We start from the raw sequence: 23,721 nt of genomic DNA on the forward strand, positions 1-23,721 counted from the left end.
AATCAAGACAGCCGGAAGATTTTATTTTATTCATAGATATATATGGGTTTGATGGCGATTTTATGTTGCTTTCTATGGATGTATACATGGGGTTAATATCAGCTGGCTAAGTTTCGTTCCTTGCAAAAATGCAAGGTCTTTGCAGAGAAAGGAAAGTGAAAGCAAGGAAGCTGTGGAAAGTTTAGCTGGAATTACACTTGAGGTTGAAGGGCGAGTGAAGAAGGGAGAAGGGCAAAGGACTGAGGCCAACAAGGAGAAAGAAGCAGAGAAGTAACCAAAGTTTGAGGCTTGATCTGTTAGAGAACATTTTGGGGAAAAGATCTTGCCAGTAGGTCTTTGGGAAAAGAATGAAATCTTTATTTCTTAGAGATGGTGATTAGATGTGGTTAGAGAATCCATGTATTCTTTATTTGTTTCCCATTTGTTCTATCTGGATTTGCTGCAAACTGAAACATCCTGTTTGTCCTCCTTTTTTAAAAAAAATGTGAATTGTGAGCAAAATAAAAGGAGCTTTTGGGGGTGCTACTGTTCTCATATTAGACTGAGGGTGTGGAAATCATGCCGTTTGACACCCCTTTAACTGCCATGGCTACAGAAGCCTAGGATTTGCACTTTTGTGAGGCACCAGCACTCTTTGGCAGAAAAAGCCTAAAGACCTTATAAAACTACAAAACCCAGGACAGAGCTACAGCACTTAAAGTGGGGCCAAACTGCATTATTTCTACAGTATAGATGCACTCTGGTACACATATTTACATGATTGCTGTGCCTTGCGGTTATTGTATGTCCATCTTACAGGGGATACATTTGTGGAATTAAAAGTTTGGGGCTGTGCAAACAGCCTCAAAGGATGAAGATGGTGCCTTATGGTGGAACAGAAGAGTCCCTGAAGAGGGAGGTTGCAAAAGACTACAGACACTCTTTCTGGCCAGTCTCCTGCCCTTCACAAGTCAAGGATAGGAAACTACACCGCTCCTATCCTATCGCATCTCTTCTGCCATGATATGCATCCTTACCCTAGAATCCCTTCTTGATCCTTCACTGCAGATTCCTTCTTTAGGGCTTCTTTAGTTTGTGTGTCTTCAAAGCTTTTCCATAAGTCAAACCTATTGCAAGGTTTTCTGGGGCTGAGAGTGTGCGACGAACCATCCAAAGTCACCCAGTGAGTTTTCATGGCCAAACAAGGAATTGAACCCTGGTCTCTAAAGTCCTGTTTCTATGTGCAACTACTCTGACTCTTACTTAGTCCAGTGGTGGGAATTATGCAGCCCTCCAGAGGTTGGTGGACTACAACTCCCACTCACCCCAGCCAGCAAATTCAATTGTGAGGAATACTGGGAGATGCAACCCAACATCATCTGGAGGTCTGGGCCATTCCTGCCACTCCTTTAGAGATAAGGATTATCAGACTGCAGCCTTAAGGGGAAAATGTTATCCTATGTATCAGAACTGGGGCATTTGGGATGTAGGGGGAAAGTGTGGTCCTTTAGATATTGTTGGACTGCAACTCCTGCAGCTCTAGGCAGCAAAGCCAAAGTATGACTGGGCGGGGGGGAAGTCTGTTGGAATAAAAATAGTCTTCATTTCTCAAAACTCAATTGAAATACCCTTTTTTCAAAAACCAAAGCACAAACTATTAACCATATGAAAACAAATTAAAACATACACATAAACTGTAAATCCTGACTTCTGTCCTAAAGCCACACATTTACCTCTCCCAACACCTTGTACTGCTTCAACTTTCTGCTTCCAGCTTGTCTGATCTTTCCTTTATAGATAAACTACAGAGTGTATCAGCAGAGTATCTCTTCAATGGCTTTCCTTTGATAAGCCTCATAGATGCAGGAACTCCTTTGGAAGCCATTCAGAAAAGCACATGGACACTGCGAAAGGTCTGTGACACAAAGTCGGACCTCCTTTGATTTATTTCTTCAGAGCTCCAGCTTGAACAATTTAAACAGTCACATGAACTAATAAGGGATGTGTCACATTCTCTCCTCCCCCGCTTTGCTGTGGTTTCCATTATAGCTGTGCTCTATGTCTTTTGGGGGGGATGTAATACTCCAAGGGCATTGGGCATTTCTTTATTATTACATTTATACCCTTATTCCTCCCTATTTAATCTAGAGCAGGTTGAAAGAGACAGGCCCAAAGTCAGCCAGGGAGTTTCATGGCTCTCATGGTTCTTGCATCTATGAGGCTTATAAAAGGAAAGCCACTGAAGAGATACTGGGGTCTTGAACTGGATTTTCCAAGGACTAATCCAACAAAGGTCCAACCTGCACTGCAGAAATAATGCAGCTGGACACTGCTTTAACTGCCGTGGCTCAATGCTAGGGAATCCTGGGATCTGTAGTTTGGTGTGATGTTTAGCCTTCTCTGTTGGAGAGGTGCCACATCAAACTACAAATCCCAGAATCCCATAGGATGGATCCATGCAGGTAAAGTGATGTCAAACTGCATTAAGTCTGCATTGCAAATTCGACCACAGTTCAACTGCACGGTATTCCAGATGCTGAACTTCCATGTGCAGCACTTTCCATTCCCTCCAGCATTTCACAGATGAAAATCGATTTATGGCGTTTCCGATTTATGGCGACCCTATCATGGGGTTTTCTTGGCAAGATTTCTTCAGAGGGGGTTTGGCATTGCCATCCTTTGGGAGATTTCAGAGAGAGAAGGCTAAATGTCTCACAAAACTATGGCCTGTTACAGACAGCCAAAATAAAGCTGCTTCGAGTCACAGTGGAGGCATGATGTTTCAATGATGCATGAGTCCTAAGAGTCCAGAAGCCACACCAAAGCCATGCTCCAGTCCTTAGGGGCTGCAGCGTGGCTTTGGTGCGACTTCTGGACTCTTAGGACGCATGCATCATTGAAACACCATACCTCCACTGTGACTCGAAGCAGCTTTATTTTGGCTGTCTGTAACAGGCCTATAGTTCTTGTTCCATAGCATTGAGCCATGGCAAGTAAAGCGGTGCCAAACTGGATTATTTCTGCAGTGCGGATGCATCCACAGATACTGTAGATAGGAAACAGCAATAGGAAGGGTTTCTGAGCTACTCTCTGCATAACTGGGTTAAACAGCAAACCACAATGTATTGAGAACATTCCACTGAAACACAAGCTATCATTATGACAATAATGGAAGCTGGGGGGGGGAAAGGACACTTCCTGGACTGTTGGATGTTTACAGGCCAGGAACAAATGAGCAAGGTTTCAGCGTGTTCCTTTACAAACACATCACTACAAAGACTTGCCTGCGCAAGTTTCCCCACAGCACACCTCTGCGCACGCCGTTCACAGCCCTGAAAGGCTAGACAATGAACCACACGGACACTTTGCTATCCTCCTAGGGCCTCTTTCTATTCCGAGGCTTAGTATACCCTGCTTTGCTCAACAAGGATGGCCAAGGCAGTTCCGAAACGCAGCTCTCCAGCGGACGGCTCCGTTGCCGCAAACCGTTGAAATGGCAACTTAATTTTTGTGCGTAGAGGGATCCTGTCGCACCTTGGAAACTTGCTGAAGGAAAGAAATTGGCCGCATGAGCTTTCCTACTTCCCCAGATGCATTTGGCCAAATGCATCTGAGGAAGTAGACTGAAGTCTAGGAAAGCTCATGCTGCCAAGTTCTTTCTTTCAGTCAGTCTCAAAGGTGCTACAAGACCTCTCTTTAATATTATTATGTCCAAATGCATCTGAGGAAGTAGGTCTACGAAAGAAGCTCATGCTGCCAACTTCTTTCTTTCAGTGAGCTTCAAAGCTGCTAGAAGATCTCTCTACATACTGATTCTATAGACTAACAGGGCTATAGCTTTTAATTCTTGTGTGGTTGAAGTTACAGGTTAAATTTTGCGCGGCTGAACTTGCAACTAACAACACATTTAAAACAATACAATTTTAAAAAACACCATAAAAGTATAAAGTTCCAAAAAAACCCCCCATTCAAACCATTAAAAAGTTAAAACGATTAATGCATTAATAATATTATTATTATTATTATTAATGCATTAAACATATTAAGGTGTATTAAAAACTGTATACAAACCCTGAATACAGGATGCAACAAATAAAGCAAGCCCCTTCCTCACTTCCATTGCCTTTAGCAGCTTTCCCAGCTGACAGCCTCCTGTCTCTTTAAACCAAACCTTCTTTTAAACTGACCAATCACAGGCAGGATTCCCTGTGACGTAGGACCCTAGACGTCACATTCTCCTCCGGGTCCGCGCTTCTAGTCTTTACCCATCTTCCCCTAAATTCAATCTCAAAGTGGGGCGGGGCTTAACTCCCAAACTCCTCCCTTCCCTTTCCCCCCCCCCCTCTCTCTCTACATCGTCCAATAAAAACGCTCAGAACGTTGAACGCTGCGTCAGGATTGGTCCAGACGGCCCGACCAATGGGGACGCGGCTCCGTCTTGGGGGCGTAGCTGTATAAAAGGCGGGTGCGCAGGCGGCGCCGTCCGCAGAGCCCAGGCGTCGCTGGTGGGGTCGGAGGGGGGAAGCAAGAGGGGCTGAGGCACTTGAGGCGAGGAAGAAGTGGACGACGACGCTGCCCCCCCTCCTTCCTTCCTTCCTTCTAGAATCTTCCATTGGCTCGTTTTATTCTATATACAGATTGTTCCTCCTCAGCGCCTCCATTTTGTTTTTTTGAGCGTATCTATCTATCTTTTGCGGAGGTTTAGCTCAGGATGCGGGCTGCGACGGGGCCTTCCTCTTCGTCCTCCGCCTCAGGCTCCGGGAAAAAGAAGCAGCAGCAGCAGCAGCCAGGGACGCCGCCCAGCAGCACCACCACCGCCGCCACCGTGGAAGGCCGCTTCAGCGTCCTGAGCTGGGAGCAGGTGCAGCGGCTGGAGCACATCCTCGAGGAGGCCGTCCCCATCCACGGCCGGGGGAACTTCCCCACTCTGGCCGTGCGCCCCACCAGGATCGTCCAGGTGCGTCCCGAGAAGGAAGCCAAGGAGGAGGTCTGGCCCATAGGGAGACGTTGGGGAGCAGCTGCCCGTAGGGAAAGGGGACTTGCCCATAGTGCGACCACTCTTGCCCTTAGAGGATCGTTGGAGACTATTGGCCCATGGAGAATCGCTAGGGAAGACTTGCCCAGAGAGAAACAGCAGAGAAGAGTTGCCCATAGGGAATCATTGGGGGATGCTTGCCCAGAGAGAGTCAATAGAGAATACTTGCCCATAGGGAAAGTGACTTGCCCATAAAGAACCATTGGGGGATATTGGACCATAGGGAAACACTGGGGAATAGTTATTATTCCCATAGGGAACCATTAGAGAATACTTGCCCATAGAGAAACTATTCTTGCCCATAGAGAAAGATTGGAGGCTATTTGCCCGTAGGGAAAGGGTACTTGCCCATAGTGCAACCACTCTTGCCCTTAGAGGATCGTTGGAGACTATTGGCCCATGGAGAATCGCTAGGGAAGACTTGCCCAGAGAGAAACAGCAGAGAAGAGTTGCCCATAGGGAATCATTGGGGGATGCTTGCCCAGAGAGAGTCAATAGAGAATACTTGCCCATAGGGAAACATTGGGGAATAGTTGCCCATAGAGAAAGTTACTTGCCCATAGAGAAACTATTCTTGCCCATAGGGAAACATTGGAGGCTATTTGCCCATAGGGAAAGTTACTTGCCCATAGGGAAGTCACTCTTGTCCATAGAGAGACATTGGAGAACATTTGCCCATAGAGAATCGCTAGGGAAGACTTGCCCATAGGGAAAGCCACTTGCCCAGAGAGAAACAGTGGAGAAGAGTTGCCCATAGGGAATCATTGGGGGATGCTTGCCCATAGAGAGTCACTAGAGAACGCTTGCCCATAGGGAAACATTGGGGAATAGTTGCCCATAGAGAACCACTAGAGAATACTTGCCCATAGGGAAAGTTACTTGCCCATAGAGAAACTAGTCTTGCCCATAGGGAAACATTGGAGGCTATTTGCCCATGGAGAAACTATACTTGCCCATAAAGAACCATTGGGGGATATTTGACCATAGGCGAACCTACTTGCCCATCAGGGAACCGTGTTTGCCTGTAGAGAAACACTGGAGAATACAGTACTTGCGCATAAGGAAATCATACTTGTCCATAGAGGAGCATTGGAGAATACAGTATTTGCCCATAGAGAATCACTAGAAAATGCTTGCCCATAGGGAAACCATACTTACCTATAGAGAAACATTGGAGACTACTTGAAAATATAGTTTCCCTATGGGAAACCATACTTGCCCATGGGGAAGTAAGCAGTATTGTATGTCTTCCAATCATTCCTGACTTACAGCGACCCTGTCACAGGGTTTTCTTAGCAAGTATGTTGAGATTAGGATTGCCATGGCCACCCTCTGAGGCTGAGAGAGTGTGACTTGGTGTAATTGTATGCCTTCGGGTTGTTTCTGACTTACGGCGACCTTGTCACGGGGTTTTCTTGGCAAAGTTTCTTCAGAAGGGGTTTGCCATGGCCATTCTCCGAGGCTGAGCGAGTGTGACTTGCCAGAGGCCAAAAGGGGAATGTAGGGCATGTGCCTTACATGCAGAAGGTCTCTCAACCGAATAACAAAAGAAAGACTAGCTAGGAAAGTCAGGCACTTGTGAATATTTATTTGACAATAACTCAGAAACTTATTAAACCGTAAATTGCACATGTTTAGTACAACAATACACCGGGTCACCAGGAAATTCTGGGATAGAGCTGCCATAGCTTTGGCATGACTTGAAAGCACACAGCAGCAAGAGGGAGCTTTCTCTCGGTGTGGGATTCAAAGTTCAAAAATTAAACCACAATCCTATTAAAAACACATGGGCTAAAAAAGTTTAAAATACAAGTAAAGCATAATTGAAAACTGTTTATGTGGGGTTTTCTTCAGTGTAAAGATATTTCAAAGCAGACTGTGAAGCAAATATGACTGTTGGGACTAGGACATTGAGAGACCAAGATTTGAATACCTGTGCGGCTGTGGAAACCTACTGGGTGACCTTTGGAAAGTCACACTCTCTCAGCCTGAGAGGGAGGCAAAAGCAACACACACCCTTTGGCTTAGGGTCACCATATGTCAGAAATGATTTGGAGGCACACAGCAACAAACTATGTCAGTAGTCATAAATGTAGATATTTATAGCCTGTTTTACTCCTGTAGCAGGAACACAGTAATCATAAATAGCTTACAATAGTGTATGCAGCTAAATATGTAATAGGACACATTCTTAAAAAGAACAATAGTAAAATGTCACTTACTTTTGAATAAGCATACTTAAGATGCGGCTAAACAATTTGCCAAGCTTGTTACATGTGATGAAACCTCTCTAGGGGAGAATCCTTCAAAAACAACCTGATCTTTAAATCGTATTTATTCACATGTAATCCCCATTCAGTTCAGTGGGTCATACTCCCAAGTAAGTGTGCCTGAGGTTGTAGCGTTAGATAATCCATGTAGCTGCCAACTGTCATTAGGCTTGTGCAGACTCCGTAGCTTTTATAAGATGTTAACAAGCTTGGCTCATTCTGAAATAGAAAAACATGGAATCATGCACGTAAAGTGTCAGTCTTCTTGGTATCTTTTGTAGGTTGGTTAATCCTATTGATATTGTGAAGAACTCTCTCTAACCCATGCTTGCTTAAAAATGAGTGACTTTAACTGAAGCAGCAAGTTGCAATCTGCTTAACTGTCATGTGTCTTTCTCCACCCCCCCAAAAAAGCTTGGGACATGTAATACTAGTAGTAATACTTAACCTTTCTATGATGTGTTCTGAGAACGTAAAGCTTTCTTCAACTTTCTTGATAATCTCCTTCCCAATCCCTTGTTAAATTAGGTAAACATTAAACCCATCTTGCCGATAGGCGGTGAAGTTTTATATTGAGGACAAACTCTGAAGGTAGGTCTTCCTAGTAAAGAGCTACAAGAATGAGTTGTAGTTTTAAAAGAAGGAATCTTTTGCTTGCTTAGAGCACACTTATAAAAGTTAAACATGCAATTAGTGTTCACAATAATCTAGCAAGGTAGGCTAATGCTTCTATATTTGAATGGTGGGGCAGAAATAATAGGCTTCTGATATGTTGCATTATATCAGTGGCCTAGTTTCTAAATTTGTTCAGTTCATCTTTATTATCGTCATAAACCAGCACCAGCATAGACCAGTTTAATTAGATTGGGATAGAGGAAAAAATTCCAGCTAGTTTGAAGGCACATATACTCCAAAACTAGCTGGAATTCCCCCCAATCCCAATAGTTACCTATTAATTTACAGCAACCCCATGAACATCATAGGGTTTTCTTAGGCAAAGAATACAGTACTCAGAGGTGCTTATACCAGTTCCTTCTTCTGACATATAGCCTATGGAGGACAGTGTATCACGGAGGCAAGCCTCATTTCTAGGTGCCTCTGGGACTGTTGATTAGGGATACACCTAGCCCTAAGAAGAAAATGGATTGAGGGGGTCATGGAGCAGTATTGCTCCCATGGGTAATATTGCTATTGTTGCAGCAAATATTAATATTAGGCTTGTGACACCATACTACTCTATACTTTTGTGGTCTCTTTGAAGCAGACATAAAGGCTTAGGCAGTAACAAATCTGTATTGAAAGACTCTTAACTCAGGGTCGTAAGGAAGGGGTTCTGCCTGGTGTTGAAACTTTTCCAGCTTCAGGGTAGCACTGATCCCTGGATTGTTAGCCCCCCTTAGCCTGTACTTGAAGTTGGAAGATGGGTTGCTGTGCAGATGAAGTTTGTGGGTTATGTTCCCAGTAGGACTGCACCTGTAATAGCCATCTGGATGTAAATCGTTGCTGGGAGAAGAGAGTTCAAAAGAGAGCAGTCTGGAAGAGATTTCTCCCCCCATTCTTGACGCACACTGCTTAGGGTTAGAGCAACAGTGAGCAACTGCAGCCTGCCTGATGTGTTTGCCTACAACTCTTGCCAGCCTTATCCAGCAAAATAATTGGTCAGGGATTATGGGAGCTGCAGCCCCAGAACATATGGCCAGCTGTAGTTGCCCAATATGGATTAGAGCAGTGCTTCTCAAAGTGATGGCCCATGAACTAATGCTGGTCCACAAGCTGTCAGCTCCCAGTTCTCTGAGAGATTCCAGGAAAGAAAGATAGTAGTCAATGGGGACACATATAGTGCTGGTCCCTGGCATGTCAGAGAGGGAGAAGTGCTGGTCTCCCACATCTCTAGCATGAGGAAACAGTGGATCAGAGTGATAATGCCTCCTTTGATCCTAATATGGAAAAAGGCTTCAAACCTCTTAGCCAAGTTTCTCTCTTATGCCTTGTATTCATTTGAGAGATGGCTAGCCATGCCCATATATTATGTTTGCGCGCCCTATTTAGGAGGCAGCCCTGACCTAGAAAGAACAGCATCTAGGACAACTGGATTCAAGTGTATGGAAGTTTCACGATGGGATTTTGCCAAAGCAACCTTTTGATTGTGAACAAAAGCATTCAGACAGATTGAACAGATAGGACTGCGGGTTGGGGAAGAGGTGGAGATCCTTGCTTCCTAGCCACTTCTGTATGTTCCACTATGTCATATATTTGAGAGCATGTACTACCTGGGCTGAGTTGTGGTAGGAGGGAATCTCTTAAGATGTAAGGGGAGCATGCCAAAATAAAGCACATTAGGAACAGCACAGGTACTGATGTGGGAGAAGAAATCGTTCTTTGAGCAGAACAGCTGTATAGAATAGAACTGCAGTCCAGGTCCATCAAACTAGTGTAAGGGTAAGAAAGCTGTGTCCCTCTATCAGTGCTCCCATGTGTAGTAGTTTGCCAGCATCTGGAGGGCTGTTGCTTCTCCACCTTTGAAAAAGTTCATGGAATGGCAAAATACTGATAACAGGGCAGTTGTAAAGAAGGTTGATGGAAATGGTGGATAGGAATGTGATGCTGGATGTGACAAAGTAGCAGGTGGAAGTGTTCCACTCAAGGCTGAGGTGTGTGCGCTTCCTGCCTGGAAAAAAGTTTGCAACATTTCTATAGTGAGGGAGGTTCTTGAGTTTATGGATGGACTGCTATTCCAGGCATGGCGTATGATGTGCATATTTGTTAGCATGCCTACTTCACAGGGCAGTATTGTTTTGGCAGACTTTCAGTAAGAATGTTTGGCATGATAGGGTTAAAATCTGGCTTTCTTATACCAAGTGAGATGTAAAGCTACATTTCATGGAACAACATAGCAAGGCTTCCAAGAACTGAAACTATAAGGTTATAAACTGGCAGAGCTCTCTCTTAAACCAAGCTGTGTTTGAATAGTGATGGCCTTTAAGAGAGAAAAAACTAATAATGTACAAGGTATTTGGCATCTACTAAGGGTGTTTCCTTTTTCTGGAGCAGGCCTATGTTCAGCCTCCCATAAATAAAGCATGATTCATGCTGAATTAAAAATAGTGGACATCAGTGCTCCCATATGTAGCACATTAGTGTAGTACAGCATGGGCCTGCTTCCTTTACCAGGGAGGCAAGAGTCCTTTTCATAATTTTGACATACTTGATGTGTTTTGTTTTCTCAGGATCCTGAATTTCTTGCAACGTTTCCGTGTGTCATTGAACATTGCACTCAGTTTCCTATTACAGTACTTTAGCATCAATTACCTGCAGCAAAGGTGCAAGTGGACAGTGCAGTCCCATGTCAGCCATAACAATCTTGAGCTAAAAGTTTTCAGTCAGCCCAGGCACCATGCAAGAAATATCAAGGCAGAGTCCAGTACCCACTTTGATCAGTCTAGTTCACTGTGACTGTTTTTAAAAAGGCAGATCCTAGTTCTTGCATATTAATGAACAAGGGGACTGTATTGTGGGATATATGATGGAAGGAGTGCAAAGAATCCATGGAGGTTAAGATCCTGTTAGTGGCTGCTTCCCATAGCAAAGGAGAGCGGGTGGCATCAGGTGGGCCTATGACTCTCAGTTTTCTTCTGCATATCAGTTGTCCAGAAACATTTAACTTCTTGGAAAAGTCTCTAGGGCACTACAGTGGGTTGGAGCAAGCCAGGTGGTTCTTGATCAGGTCTGTCCTTGTGCACCAGGCAAGTTAAGTCCCACTTGGCTGATCCACACCTGAAGTCTGGTGCCATAAGTAAAAGTCAGCAGTCAGGACAAACCATGTAAAGACAGAACAGGAAAATACTAAAATGCAACAGTAGCAGTGGCACAGTTGGGATTATCACTCAGGTCAGCTACTTTGTGCAGACTTCAGCCACCTTGAGAGGCCAGGATGAACTAGACTGACCAAAGCAGGTCAAGTCAGATATTGGACTCTGCCCTGATGATTTTGCATGGTGCATGGGCCTTTACTTGGCACTCTGTTGTCAGCTTATATGGAGCTTGGAATCTTCTAGCAGAAAATAAAACTGCTGAGGTAATGATATCTGGTCTCTTGGCCCTGGCTGTGTGCCATCAGGGCTCAGGATTCTCTAGCTGAACTTGGAAGTGAAAAAGGTAGTTATAGCTTTGGAACAAGAATGGAGAAAGCTGAGCAAGGTTCCTAGTCCCTGTGACTGGAACATGTGGCTGGATGAGTGATGTTTTATAGTGCTTTATTGAGGCGCTGTTTACTCTGGATTCTAAAGATTTATTTTGTTGATAAATATCAGTAAGTCTGCTGTGCAAAGAAATTGGGACAGAGGTAGGTCTGCAGAATCACAGCCTGCTCTGAGGTTTTCACATGGGGTTATTACAACAGCTTTATTAATCAAGTTGTGCTGAAGTAATAGTGACTTGCCCAAGGCCAGATGTATACTTGATCACACGACTGTAACCTGCTTCACTTGAAGATGCGAGATGTGTTCAAGAATTGACCTACAGAGACTGGGAGGAATGAAAGGTGAGGTGAGACACTGATTGTTGATGGTAATCAGGTATGGAGATGGCAGTAAAGAAAGTGAAGCACATGTCAAATAGCCAGAGCCTTCTTACTCTTAAATTCACAAGTTTGGCATTAAAGGCTATTCTCTTTTGATACACTGTGGATGGCACATGGGACTAAGTGCAGTAGACTAAGAGCTTTCAGCTTTGTAACAGTGTCCAGCATAGGCATCACTTGGTGGCGTGTGTTTGCTCCTATTCTGTTCCTGCATGGTTAGTGAGAGATTGAAGTCACATACTCTCAGCTTCAGGGGAAGGCAGTGGCAAACCTCTTCTGAACGAATCTTGTCAAGAAAACCCCATGATAGGTCTGCTTTAGGGTCACCATAAATTAGAAATTATTTAAAGGCACACACAAGCATGAAGGCAAACTCTACTTTTTAACCATCATGATAGATTTTTAATATTTTTATTGGAACTTGATGTCCCTGGTGCATGCTTTCAAGGGCAAAATAGTAGACTGAGCTGTAGCTTAGCTGGGGACAACATGGAACATTTAATTGTATAGCCACTATTCAAATGACCCTTAACGCTGACTTTCAAAGCCATTTATAACCTTAATACTTCTGTCAGATTCAGCTGTTGCTTAGAGATGTCTGTCAGCACAACAGATCACTGAATAAAAATTAAAAATTCAATTTTTACCTTTGTTATTATAAAAGTGCACAGAGACACATGGGACAGCAAGACTGCCGTGGGAATCTATATCCTGCAGTTTTAGACATACAGTTTTAGCTTCCACATTTGGTTGTGTTTTGCATGTGTTGTTAAACAGAGACAGTTGGGTATACAAGGGCAAGACCTTGCACAAGTATTATATTTTCTCCCACAACTGTTCTCCAGTATTTCTATAATGTTTTCCATTCTTACCTGACACTTGAAGGTTCTTCATCTTCAGCCATTTGATTTTCTTAACAACCTGCCCCCTGATATAGGATAGATTGAAAGTGACCAAGCCAAGGTCATCCTGCAAGCTCTCTGGCAAAATGAGGATTTGAGCCCAGATCATCTTCAGTCCAACATTCTGGCAAATCTCTTATGCATTATATTTCTTTCTCTGTACAAAAGCTGCTTCAGTTTGGGTATAGAGGACATCATTTGGTTCTACATTGTTTGTACAGTGTTAGTTGTCTGTACAGCATAGTAGTGATACTATACTTCACAATTATACATCTGTGTAGGAAACTGGGGCACTAGACTTTCAAAGCCACAAAAGCTTTGATGCTTGTTCTGATACTCATTGACTCCCTCCTGTAAGAAACTGGCTAACACTGAAGGCTGCTTCCAGTACAGTCCCATTTGCCCTAAAATAGCCTACTTAGCTGTGTGTCATCACCACCACAAATTACTAGGGATTTGTTTGTCCAAAAAGTATCAACAGTGTGCTTACTAGGCACTAACGCTGTGTCAGTAAGCTGCTTGCATATTCATTTTGTATGGGAGGTGGCTTCATTCCTCTGCAGTGACTCACTAATATGAAATAAGGCACATTGGGTTTTAATTTTAAAGAAGTATTGTAACAGTAAAATGTCTTTCACAATAGCAGTTGCTAGAAGATGAAGGTCTTCCTGAAATGCATCCCTCTGTTCACATAATATAATTACTGTGAATTATGTTTGTGTTTCAAGTTCCATAGTAAATGTACTATAGAAGTTGGGGTGAGTGGCACTAAACACAACGCTGCTGAGCCATATGTACTTCAGCTGAAAAATCTGGGTTGAAGTAAAATCTATACTTAAGTGGGAAGAATACTGAAACAATGTGTAAAACACACATAAGGAGATCAGTACATAGACATATGTGGCTCTTACTCAGAATAGCCTCTATGCAAATTATGATCTTCATGCTTGGGTTAATTCGTTGCCTGTTTGGGCCTTCAAAATTTCAGGAGAATATGAAAAAAATAGCGGTTTCAAATGGGGGGGCAGTTACGGTATCGTACTTCATCATTGAAACTGAGTATTACTGGTGTGAGAACTGCAGATGTGAGCAGCCATTAGCAAATTCAAGGAATTTAGAATAGGAGGTAGCGAGTTATGGTATAATACTTCACTACTGAAACCGAGTATTACAGATGTGAGAACTCCAGATGTGAGAAGCCATTCGCATCTTCAAAGAATTAAAAATAGGGGGAACCCAGTTATGGTATAATACTTCACCACTGAAACCCAGTATAACAGATGTGAGAACTCCAGATGTGAGCAGCCGTTAGCATTTTAAATTCTTCAAAGCAAAAGTTCACAGCACTCTCTTAACTGCCAGACTCTAGCAGGCCTTATCCAGATATCTAGCTCCAAATGAGCAGACAGAGCAGACCTGTCAAATGTCATGCTGGAATGGCTTGCTGAGCTTCTCAGTATAGTCCACTGGGGTGGGTAAAATGTTAAAAGCCTTCCAGTTATTCTTGGATGCAACCAGACAGCTTAGGGTCTACACCATAGATAGCGGTGAGGATTGCGGGGAGCTGGAGCCCAACAACTGGAGGGCCATAGCCTGTGCACATCTGACCTAGATTTCCCAAACAGTAAGTGAATCTTGCTCAGGAATTGATGCCTTTATTAGGACAAGGATGGCTAATTGTAGGAGGATGGCTTGTGCTGTTGTTCCCTCTGAATTATTTGCACAAATGTCAAGAAGTGTGGGGACTACTGAAATGTTGCCTTGGCAGATGGTGGCTGCTGTAGCGGGAGTTGGAATGAACAGTGTTGAATAGAGAAGATGGGAAGTGTAGCCTTCAGTTGCAGCTGGACATATTCCTGCAGATATTTATGATGCCTTGGTGGTGTGGGCACTCAAAATGGAAGTACAGAGCATTGGGATGGACCCATTGTGAACTACCACAGTGAAGGAGATTACAGTGAGAGATGTCCACACTGGTCATCTCTGATTATACATGAGCTGCCTCAGTATCTCATACTGTGCATGGACTGAAAATCACCCTTTCCAATAAAGTAGGGGTTGGAAGTTGATGGGGGAGGTTCAATCTATATAGAAGGCAAATGGTTGCTTCTGGGGCCTTGAGCAATCCTTGCACCCGCCCCACCATTTGAAAACCACTGGAAATATAGCCATTGAGTTAACGAAACAATGACCAACACACATGTAAATACTAATAATTCAATGAGATCAGTAAACCACAGTGTACTTTACAGTTATGTGTACTTTTGCCACAGTGTGGTACACAATACATTAATCTGTTGATTAGCTAGGAAGGAAACTGCAAACTTAAGTAGTTCAAGATTACCTTGGGCCACTACTCAGTCCAGAGTAACTTCCTTCAGGTAGGATAACAGTTTTGTAAGTCTGGTTAGCCAATATGGTAAAACACAGTAGAGGTGGGAGGTTCTTAGGCTATCACCACTCTTTGACTTCCCTTTTAAGATGTTTGCAGTGCACATGGATATACGGAAATCTCCCAGAGTATATAGTCACTTTTTAACAGGAGGAACTTACAAGTATTTGTAAGTACAAGATGGACTCGCCAATGCCAAGCATAGAGGGCTATAAAAAGGACTCCATTGTCAGTTCCATAATGAGGCCATCCAATTAAAAAAAATCTGCCTGGCTGTCTTAGTCTTTGGGAATGCTGTGTAACTTTAAAGGGCAGGTGTTCATAAAAAGACACTAATGCGTTTCTTCCTATACTTGAAAAACCATAGTAGCACACTTAATGGCTTACAGCAATTTTCTGTAAACAAATGCACATGATTCTGAGCAGATGAACATGACTCAGTCCTAAATGCAGAAGTTGTCAGTCTTCTTAAGCAAGTAACCTAAAAAGGCAGTCACTTCTGTAAGGGTTTGTGTGTTCCTCCAAACCAAAAGAAGTAAAGAACGCCAGATGTTCAAGTAATAGAGCTACTGTGCTGCACTTCTTGGGTGTGTAGATGGCACGCAACTGTTCTGCAAAAGAAGAACAAGTAACCTTATTTTATAAGCTTTGTTCTGCCAATAACTTACTTAATTTGTTAGTAGATTTATAGTAGCTGTCTGGCAGGCACAATCAACAGACAAACCTTTATCACTACACTGAATGAGTTATAGCTGGATTTCTGTTTGTTTGGCTCTCAAAGGCATATCATAGTTTTCAGTAGTCAAGGGGATAACCATACTCACACAAAATCCTAATTACCTCACCTTACAAAGAAATGGGAATGTTTTTACCAATGTACCTAAGTCTTTGCAAAATGAAATTCTCCCCCTTCCCATGTGTCCACTATATTTTGTAGTCTTGACATGACTACGGTATGTTCATAGGCTACATTTTGTTGTTTGACTTATGATCTTTGTTGGTTTTGATAAACACATATCCTTTCTTTGTATGAATGCCTGTCATGGAGAATACATCTCTACCTTTACTCTGTGGTTTTTAGCTTATGCTTCTCCAGACGCTTTGGATTTTAGCTCCCAGAAGCTCTGATCAACATGGCCAGTGGTCAGGTATTCTGTCATCTTATCGTGTCCCATGAATTTCATAGGGTTTTCTTAGTCAAGGAGTACTCAGAGGTGGTTTTGCCAGTTTCTTCCTCTGAAATATAGCCTTTGGTATCTGGAATTTGTTGACGTTCAAGAGCAGGAAATAAATGCTGTAAGTACTAACCAGGGCTGACCCGGCTTAGCTTTCAGAATCAGACAAACTGGTGTCCTCATGATATTTAGGGCCCTTTTATGTGGCTTAGCTGATTAGTACAAGGTTCTCACTCCCTAATTGTACTCAAACTGAAATGGAGAACTGCATCTGTTTTCCTCATACGTCTACTGAAGTTATGGTAAGTATTCTGGGAAATGTCACTAACAGCCTGGAGGTTGCCCCTATGGCATTTTGTGGCCTACATTGTTTCAAGCTACCTTAATTCCTACTAGTAGCTTGTAAGATGTAGCTAATTATTGTACAAGCTTTTCAGTTTGACCAGCATGCTACTCCAATGCAAGCCCCTACAGTTGGGAAGCCTGGATTTTTGGCAAGAGCACCAGGAAAAGATTACCTCTTGTATTTTAAACCTTGTATCAAATATTATTTTGTTTTGCGGTTTCCTCCTTCAACTCTTCATGCTATTTTGCGCTTCCAAGAAAAGTTCTTAAAAGTGTCTGGGCAAAGGATGAAGGGAGCAGAAGGGGAGCCAGTGACCTGTGCTGCTTTAGGGTAGAAATAGGAACAGATCTCCCGTTTTTATCATGAAAGGTTTGAAGCCCCATTAGTAAGCCTACTGCTGTTAGAACCGAGGAATGAAGTGTACTGAGTATGATGTCAGCTCATCAGTGACTGGATTTTCTGCAGCATTTTTTAAAGGCAAACAACAGCTGATTGTCTTTGTTGGATAACCCTTTGGCCTAAATCTAGTTGCTAGTTCCAGCTTTTGCAGAGTCAGTGATTCAGTGGGCTTACATAAGCGACTTACCATTCAGCAAGTGATTCAGTGGGTCTGCTTTACTTGGGATTGACAATTAGGTTGAGCTCTTTTTCCTCTTATCAGTTGCCAATTAAATTACTGTCCCAGGCATGCTATTGGCCCCTTAAGTGAAAAAGCATACGAGTTTCTGTATAAGACAGCTGTGAGGAGGTGTTGATGTGTAGCTAAATTATTCTCCTGTGCTGCTTCTAAATGGGTTCTAAATCAGATATGGACAGCTTCTATTCTTGAGTAGCCTCATTGTAGCCGGGGCCACAGAACCGATGGATGTATTATTGCCAAGATTTGGTGATTATCCCCATATTTGGTGCATCGGTGCTACATAGTGTAGAAGGATGCTAAAGTGTCTCCCTGCATCATAGAGCTCTGTGAAACCATTAGGAGAGAGCATCTGGTTCACATCTGAAGCAACAAGAAAGAAGGGTAGGGAGGTGCTATGATCTTGGTAGTGCAGATAGTGTTTGCAGGTGATGCCACTCATTTTTGCAGTAGGGGGGTGCTTATGATCCACCTCCTGCTCTAAAATACTAAGAACACAAGTCACCTGTTCAATCACCCCAACCAGATGCTTGTTCAGGCCCTTAAGGAATTGTCTTCTGTTTTTCCTAGCTCTCAGTGCTTAAAGTTGTCTATCTCTTCTTGTGTTGCAGGTGGTACGTAGCCGTCTGGAAAAGCAGGGCATCACAGTCCACAATGTGAGGTTGAATGGCTCAGCAGCTAGTCACGTGCTGCATCAGGACAGTGGTTTGGGCTATAAAGATCTTGATCTCATCTTCTGTGTAGACCTAAAACGTGAGGATGTCTTCCAGCTGGTTAAAGATGTCGTGATGGACTGTCTATTGGACTTCCTCCCGGAAGGAGTAAACAAAGATAAGATCACTCCCATGACTCTGAAGGAGGCCTACGTGCAGAAACTAGTGAAAGTGTGCAATGAAACAGATCGCTGGAGCCTTATATCACTGTCAAACAACAGCGGGAAGAATGTGGAACTCAAATTTGTAGACTCTCTCCGAAGGCAGTTTGAGTTCAGCGTAGACTCTTTCCAGATAATATTGGACTCACTGTTGCTTTTTGGAGAGTGTTCAGAAAATCCCATGTCTGCAAACTTCCACCCAACTGTCACGGGGGAAAGCATGTATGGGGACTTTGAGGAGGCGATGGACCACCTGAGGAATCGGATCATTGCCACTAGGAATCCAGAGGAAATCAGAGGCGGTGGGCTTCTGAAGTACTGCAACCTTCTTGTGAGGGGATTTAAACCCAAGTCTGAAGTTGACATGAAGGCACTACAGAGATACATGTGTTCCAGGTTTTTTATAGACTTTCCTGACATAGGGGAACAGCAGAGGAAGCTAGAGTCTTACCTCCAGAGCCACTTTGTTGGAATGGAGAGTAAAAGGTATGATTGCCTGATGACCCTGCACAGAGTGGTGAATGAAAGTACAGTGTGCCTGATGGGACATGAAAGGAGGCAGACGCTAAACCTCATTGCCATGTTGGCTTTGAGGGTCCTGGCTGAGCAGAACATAATCCCAACGGTCACAAATGTGACCTGCTATTATCAGCCAGCACCATATGTCAGTGAAGTCAATGTCAACTACTATGTAACCCACATGCAGCCTCTCCTGCCTTGCAGTCACTCCTACCCAACTTGGCTCCCTTGCAACTGAGCACTGAAGTGGTGCCAGTCCTTGTCCTGTGGGGAGCAGAGGTTGTGGGCTCTGAAGAAAAAAATGGTCCTCTTGCTCCTGCATTGAAACTAAGTCTGCTGTATATCGTGGGGCAATTGTGCAGTGTTATGAGTAGTTACCAGAAATGTTTACAATAAAAAAAAAAAGCTTGAGTTATGTATGGGGTGGGTGGATAGGATTAGGTTTAAAGGTAGAGCTGCACTACCTGAAATGCGAGCTGATTTTTTTCTCTTTTTAGTACAAGAAGCATGAACGGTTGTGCAGACTCAGTTTCAGAAGATACGCCAAAGTGGCTGATTCCTTTTAAGGGACCAAAGAAATCCTATTCAAGTGCCTGTTAAACCTTTAATTTTTTTTTTCTGTAGGGAAAGAATTCCTTATTAGTAGTTTAATTGGGGATGTCTACAATTAATTTTGGGGTTTAGGGTCACTGAATCATTTCTGTCAAGGGAAAATGACATGGGCAGGGGTTTGCAAGAGCAGCCTCTGCACCATGGTTTGCTATCTGATGGACCAGCAGTACTGATTAATAGAGCAGAGCCAGGAAAAAAAGTGGGCCGGATTCATACTAGAGTTTGGAGAAGTTATTCATTTGGACTACAACTCTTAGAATTCACCAAGACCATCTTGGTCATGTTTGCTTAGGGAATCTGGGAGTTGTAGTAAAAAAAAAAACTTTCCCAAGCTGTGTTCTTAATAGTAGAGATGTTTTGACAAGAATGATGTTGTACCTTATCATGAGAAAGAAGCAACAGGGACCTGTCCCCAAATGTGCAGTGCCAAAAATCTGAGTGGTGAGTTTATGAAGAAAAGGATTTGCATCGGTATACCCTTTTGTTTGGGAGGAGGCAATAGGGAGTGTTCTCTCGAAGATGAAAAGTTGTCTACCAACTACTAGCAGGCTAAAATGAACTGGACCTGAAGCACAATCAGATGTGGGCAGACCAATATACATTATTAGGAGCAGCTTTGGATCTGAGACTACAAGAATCCCAGGCTTCTTAAGGAAAGCAGTTGCAGACTCCCTTGCATGAGAGCTGCGCATCTGTTCTTATTGGCTGCCTATGTCCACCTGCTCTTCTCCATGTCAGAGAAAGATAGCATTTTATATCCTAGCAATGGGCCTCTTTTTAAATGACGTGCCCTGAAGTTTGGTTCTTCCTGCAGTTGGAGAGAGCTGTTGAAAGCCAGATTTCTGTGTCCAGGAGACTCTTGGTGTCTTGTACAAATACATGAGCTTTTGAAGCAACTACTTATACAGCACAATACTCCCTTTTTCTTTTTCCTGACGTTTTGGATTGCATAGCAATTCTTTGTGCAATGTGTCAGTTCAGGTTAGTACTTTATGCTTTTTTAGAAAGATGAGGCAGTGAACACTGTGGCTTTTGGGCAGGCCTGCTCTGGAAGGGCTATATGAAGATGGCTTCATGGTTGTATCCTTGAAGGTCAACATACTTATCTTGTTTCTTTGCAATAAAGATGTACCGTATTGGGGCAGGCTGAAAAAAAATTGAAATAAAATATCATACTTGGAATGTGTCTAGGTAAAATTCTGCCTCTTCCTGGGGAATATGAGTTGAATTGGTAAGGCCAAACCCACATTGCATCTTCTGCCATACTGACAAATATCTGCTTCTCCTTTGCACAACTCCTACAAGCTGCAAAGGGGCAACTGTCCACTTTTAGAGATGTCTAATACAATGTAAGCAGGGAGTTCTCCTCATTCTGCAGATACTTCCTTTGTACATCATTGAATTCTTCCATGTTCCAAGATAGATGTGGCCACATTGTCTGATGTAAAGGAGCTGTAGTTAAGATTTCCTTTTTCACACAAAGAAAAGGTTGTTTCTACACTGTCACCTATAGCAGCCCCTCAGTGTTTCACATTTAAAAAGACAGAACTGGGTTTTCACTAAAATAGCACAGCTGACTAGCAGCATTTTTGACTGAATTATGGCTGAGGAAACATAAATAATAGAACTGCCTCTTTAAAATGATAAATATGTGTTTTAAACAAATCCTTCCTTATAACCAAGGGCTTGCTGGAGGAATTCTTTAAAAATGCACTTTTGTGGCATGAGAGGGGTGTGTGTTTGTTTGTGTGGTGAAACTCTTACAAATGGAGGCTGCATCAGACATATGCTGTGATCATGTTGTTTTTGTACGTGTGGCTATTCTGAAGCTTTGAGGAGTATGACACTTTGAATGAAACTTCCAGACTTATGTTTGAATGTGCTCTGCAGCTATCAAAACCTGTCATGCACTAGGCCTGACATGAGACTTGCTAGATTCTTTAGAATCTGTCACCATAAATAAATACAATGTATTGAACTCTGTTGGATTCTTTTTACTTGACAACACAAGGATGACATTGTTCTGTTCTAGTTTCTCAACCACCAAACCAGTCTTCTGCCTCACTGGCCTGTTTGACTGAAACAAAAGTTTGGCTTGAGCAAAAGTGGGGCCAAGCACAATAAATGGCTTCCAAAGGAGCCCTCTTTCCTCTCCAGTGCAAACAGTCTCCCTGAGGTACTTCAGATGAGAAGCGCCAATAGGAAGCACAGAAACTCTTTATGGCCATCTCTAAAATGGTTGCCCTCTGAATGTTCTGGAATAAAACTCTGGCCTTGTGGACCATTAGTCATAGTATGTGGGAGTTGAAGTCCAAGCATATCCAGTGGGTACTATGTTGGGGAAGGGTGCTTTAATGTCATGGTATCACCAACGGGTGATACTACAAGAGAAGAGGCAAATAAGAAACCTGAGCTTTGGCATAGGCAGAGAATGTTAATACAGTAGAGTTGAATCACTTTAGTAAAGGAATTACCTTTCTGGGTACTTATTCAGCTTTCATTTAGATCCTTTTTAATTAAGTGGGTGAGAGGGATGTAGAATAGGCATTATAGGATAATAACTGCTGTGTGTTCACACTCATCTCTTTCACTGCTGTGGTCCACTGCTGTAATGAAAGGCTGCCCTAGCCTAGTAGTATCCGTCTAGTCTTTCAAATGTTTGTGGGCTATAATTTGTGATATTCCAACCATTGGCAGTGCCTGGGTTTATGAGAGGCATTAGCCTAATACATTTGGTTGGCCATGGTTACCCACTCCAGATCTAGCTTTTTTGGGGTCCCCAATTTCCTCACACATTAGTATTGTTCAGTGTCTCTTTTCCAGATGGTATTGGATCGCTGCTCCCAGCAACTGATAACCCTTGACTGTGCTGTTTAGAGGTGCAGTCCAGCAACAAATGCACCTCTAAGAGCATAATTCATGCACAATGCCAAGGCAGGTGTTACTACTTAAATGGGAATTGCAGTGATCCTAGTTGGAGGAGTGAAGAAATTACAGTCAGCCCTCTGCATTTGCAGCTTTGACATTTGCAAATTTGATTATTTGCAGTTTTGCTGAAAAGTGCAAATCTGCTGGAAGTTGACCATAGAGTTGTGCTGAAGAACCTAGAAGTTCCTAGAGAAAACACCTTTCTAGGCATTTGTAGATCCTCCAGCATGATTCTGGGATCAACCTCGAGCAGATGTTGACCATAGAGTTGAACTGTAGGACCTGGAGATTCCTAGAGATGTGTTCTCTTAGGTAAAAAGAGTCATGTTTTTTTAATTGTTTTCCCACATTCAGGGGGTCCTTCACCCCAAACCCCAGCGAATGTGGAGGGACCACTGTATTAGGTCTTTCATAACACCAGGCTTGGAAACCTGTATGTGACTGTGTCTGGCAAACCCATTTCCATGTGGCCCTGTCTTACTTGTCCACCAGTCACTATAGTAGTGGTCACAATAGCCCTGCTTTGGAAGGCATAAAAGCAAAACTGAAAATGGCTGCCTGCTGTGAAAATTAATTTGCTCTTTCTACATAGTATGCCTTAGTGCTACCAAGTTTTCTCTCATGCCATTCCAACAGCATGATCTCTCCAATCCCAGTCTATTGTGTTCTGCAGTTGTCTTTCTGAATCTGACCAGAGCAGCACAAAACACCTGATGTGGTTGGCTTTTTCCATTGTTGGAGCAGATCAAGCTAAACAAAAGGATGCTAGTGGAAAACACTAGTTGTGATCTGAAAGGGGTTTTTCAATGTTGAGTGTTTTATTCCCCCCCCCCCTTTTTTTTTGTTTTTTAAAAAAGCACACCTAATAAAACATTTATTTTCTCAAATGGTTGTTTGTCATTCTTGGATAAATAATGGCTGAAATGCTGTGGGCAAGTCAATGTATTGAATATGGCCTCCTCAAACCTGTTTGCTGCGTATATTGGATTGCGGTTGCCATTGTTGTCAGCTAGTGTCTGTTCCTTGAGGATGGTGGAAGTTGTAGTTTCAACATGAATGGAAATTACCAACTTTTGGGGTGGGAATATGTGGACTGTTCTCAATGGCATTCTTCCTGTTGGTGTCTGTCATTAAAAATGAAAGAGAAGCAGGTACAACATGGTTTGGAGGCAACCGGGCAACTCCTGAGTATTAAAGAGCTGGTTCCATGCATACAGCAGAGATTTATTTGTGCACAAGGGAGTTGGGTGAGTTTCTTGGAATATCAGCCCTTCTGTTTTAAAGTTTACTGGAAAAGTTATATTTGGGACCACTGGTTCACCAGCCAGCATGCCACTGACTGGGGATTTGGGGAGTTATATTGGAAAGCTAGAGTGGTGTAGTGGTTTGAGTGTTGGACTATGACTCTGGAGACCATGGTTCGAATCCCATCTCAGCCACGAAAACCTACTGCGTGACCATGGGCAAGTCACG

General features: G+C 43.1%; 1 protein-coding gene across 2 annotated transcripts; it reads left to right on the forward strand.

Moving 5' to 3' along the window:
• The first annotated feature begins 222 nt into the window (after nt 1-222).
• LOC149305080 (terminal nucleotidyltransferase 5B-like) lies at nt 223-23,094 on the forward strand. Of its 2 annotated transcripts, XM_089478120.1 has the most exons (3): nt 223-270; nt 4,679-4,936; nt 17,927-23,094. In XM_089478120.1, the coding sequence occupies exons 2-3, from the start codon at nt 4,691-4,693 to the stop codon at nt 18,944-18,946; spliced, it is 1,266 nt and encodes a 421-aa protein (XP_089334246.1). In that variant the 5' UTR covers nt 223-270; nt 4,679-4,690; the 3' UTR covers nt 18,947-23,094. The 2 variants fall into 2 exon arrangements, with proteins under 2 accessions (XP_089334246.1, XP_089334245.1); XM_089478119.1 differs by lacking the exon at nt 223-270 and having other exon boundaries at nt 4,479-4,936.
• Nucleotides 23,095-23,721: the final 627 nt, after the last annotated feature.

This window comes from Sceloporus occidentalis, unplaced genomic scaffold, assembly GCF_023333645.1.
Source record: "Sceloporus occidentalis isolate IW3139 unplaced genomic scaffold, rSceOcc1.0.p SCAF_13, whole genome shotgun sequence".
Lineage (NCBI taxonomy): Eukaryota > Metazoa > Chordata > Lepidosauria > Squamata > Phrynosomatidae > Sceloporus > Sceloporus occidentalis.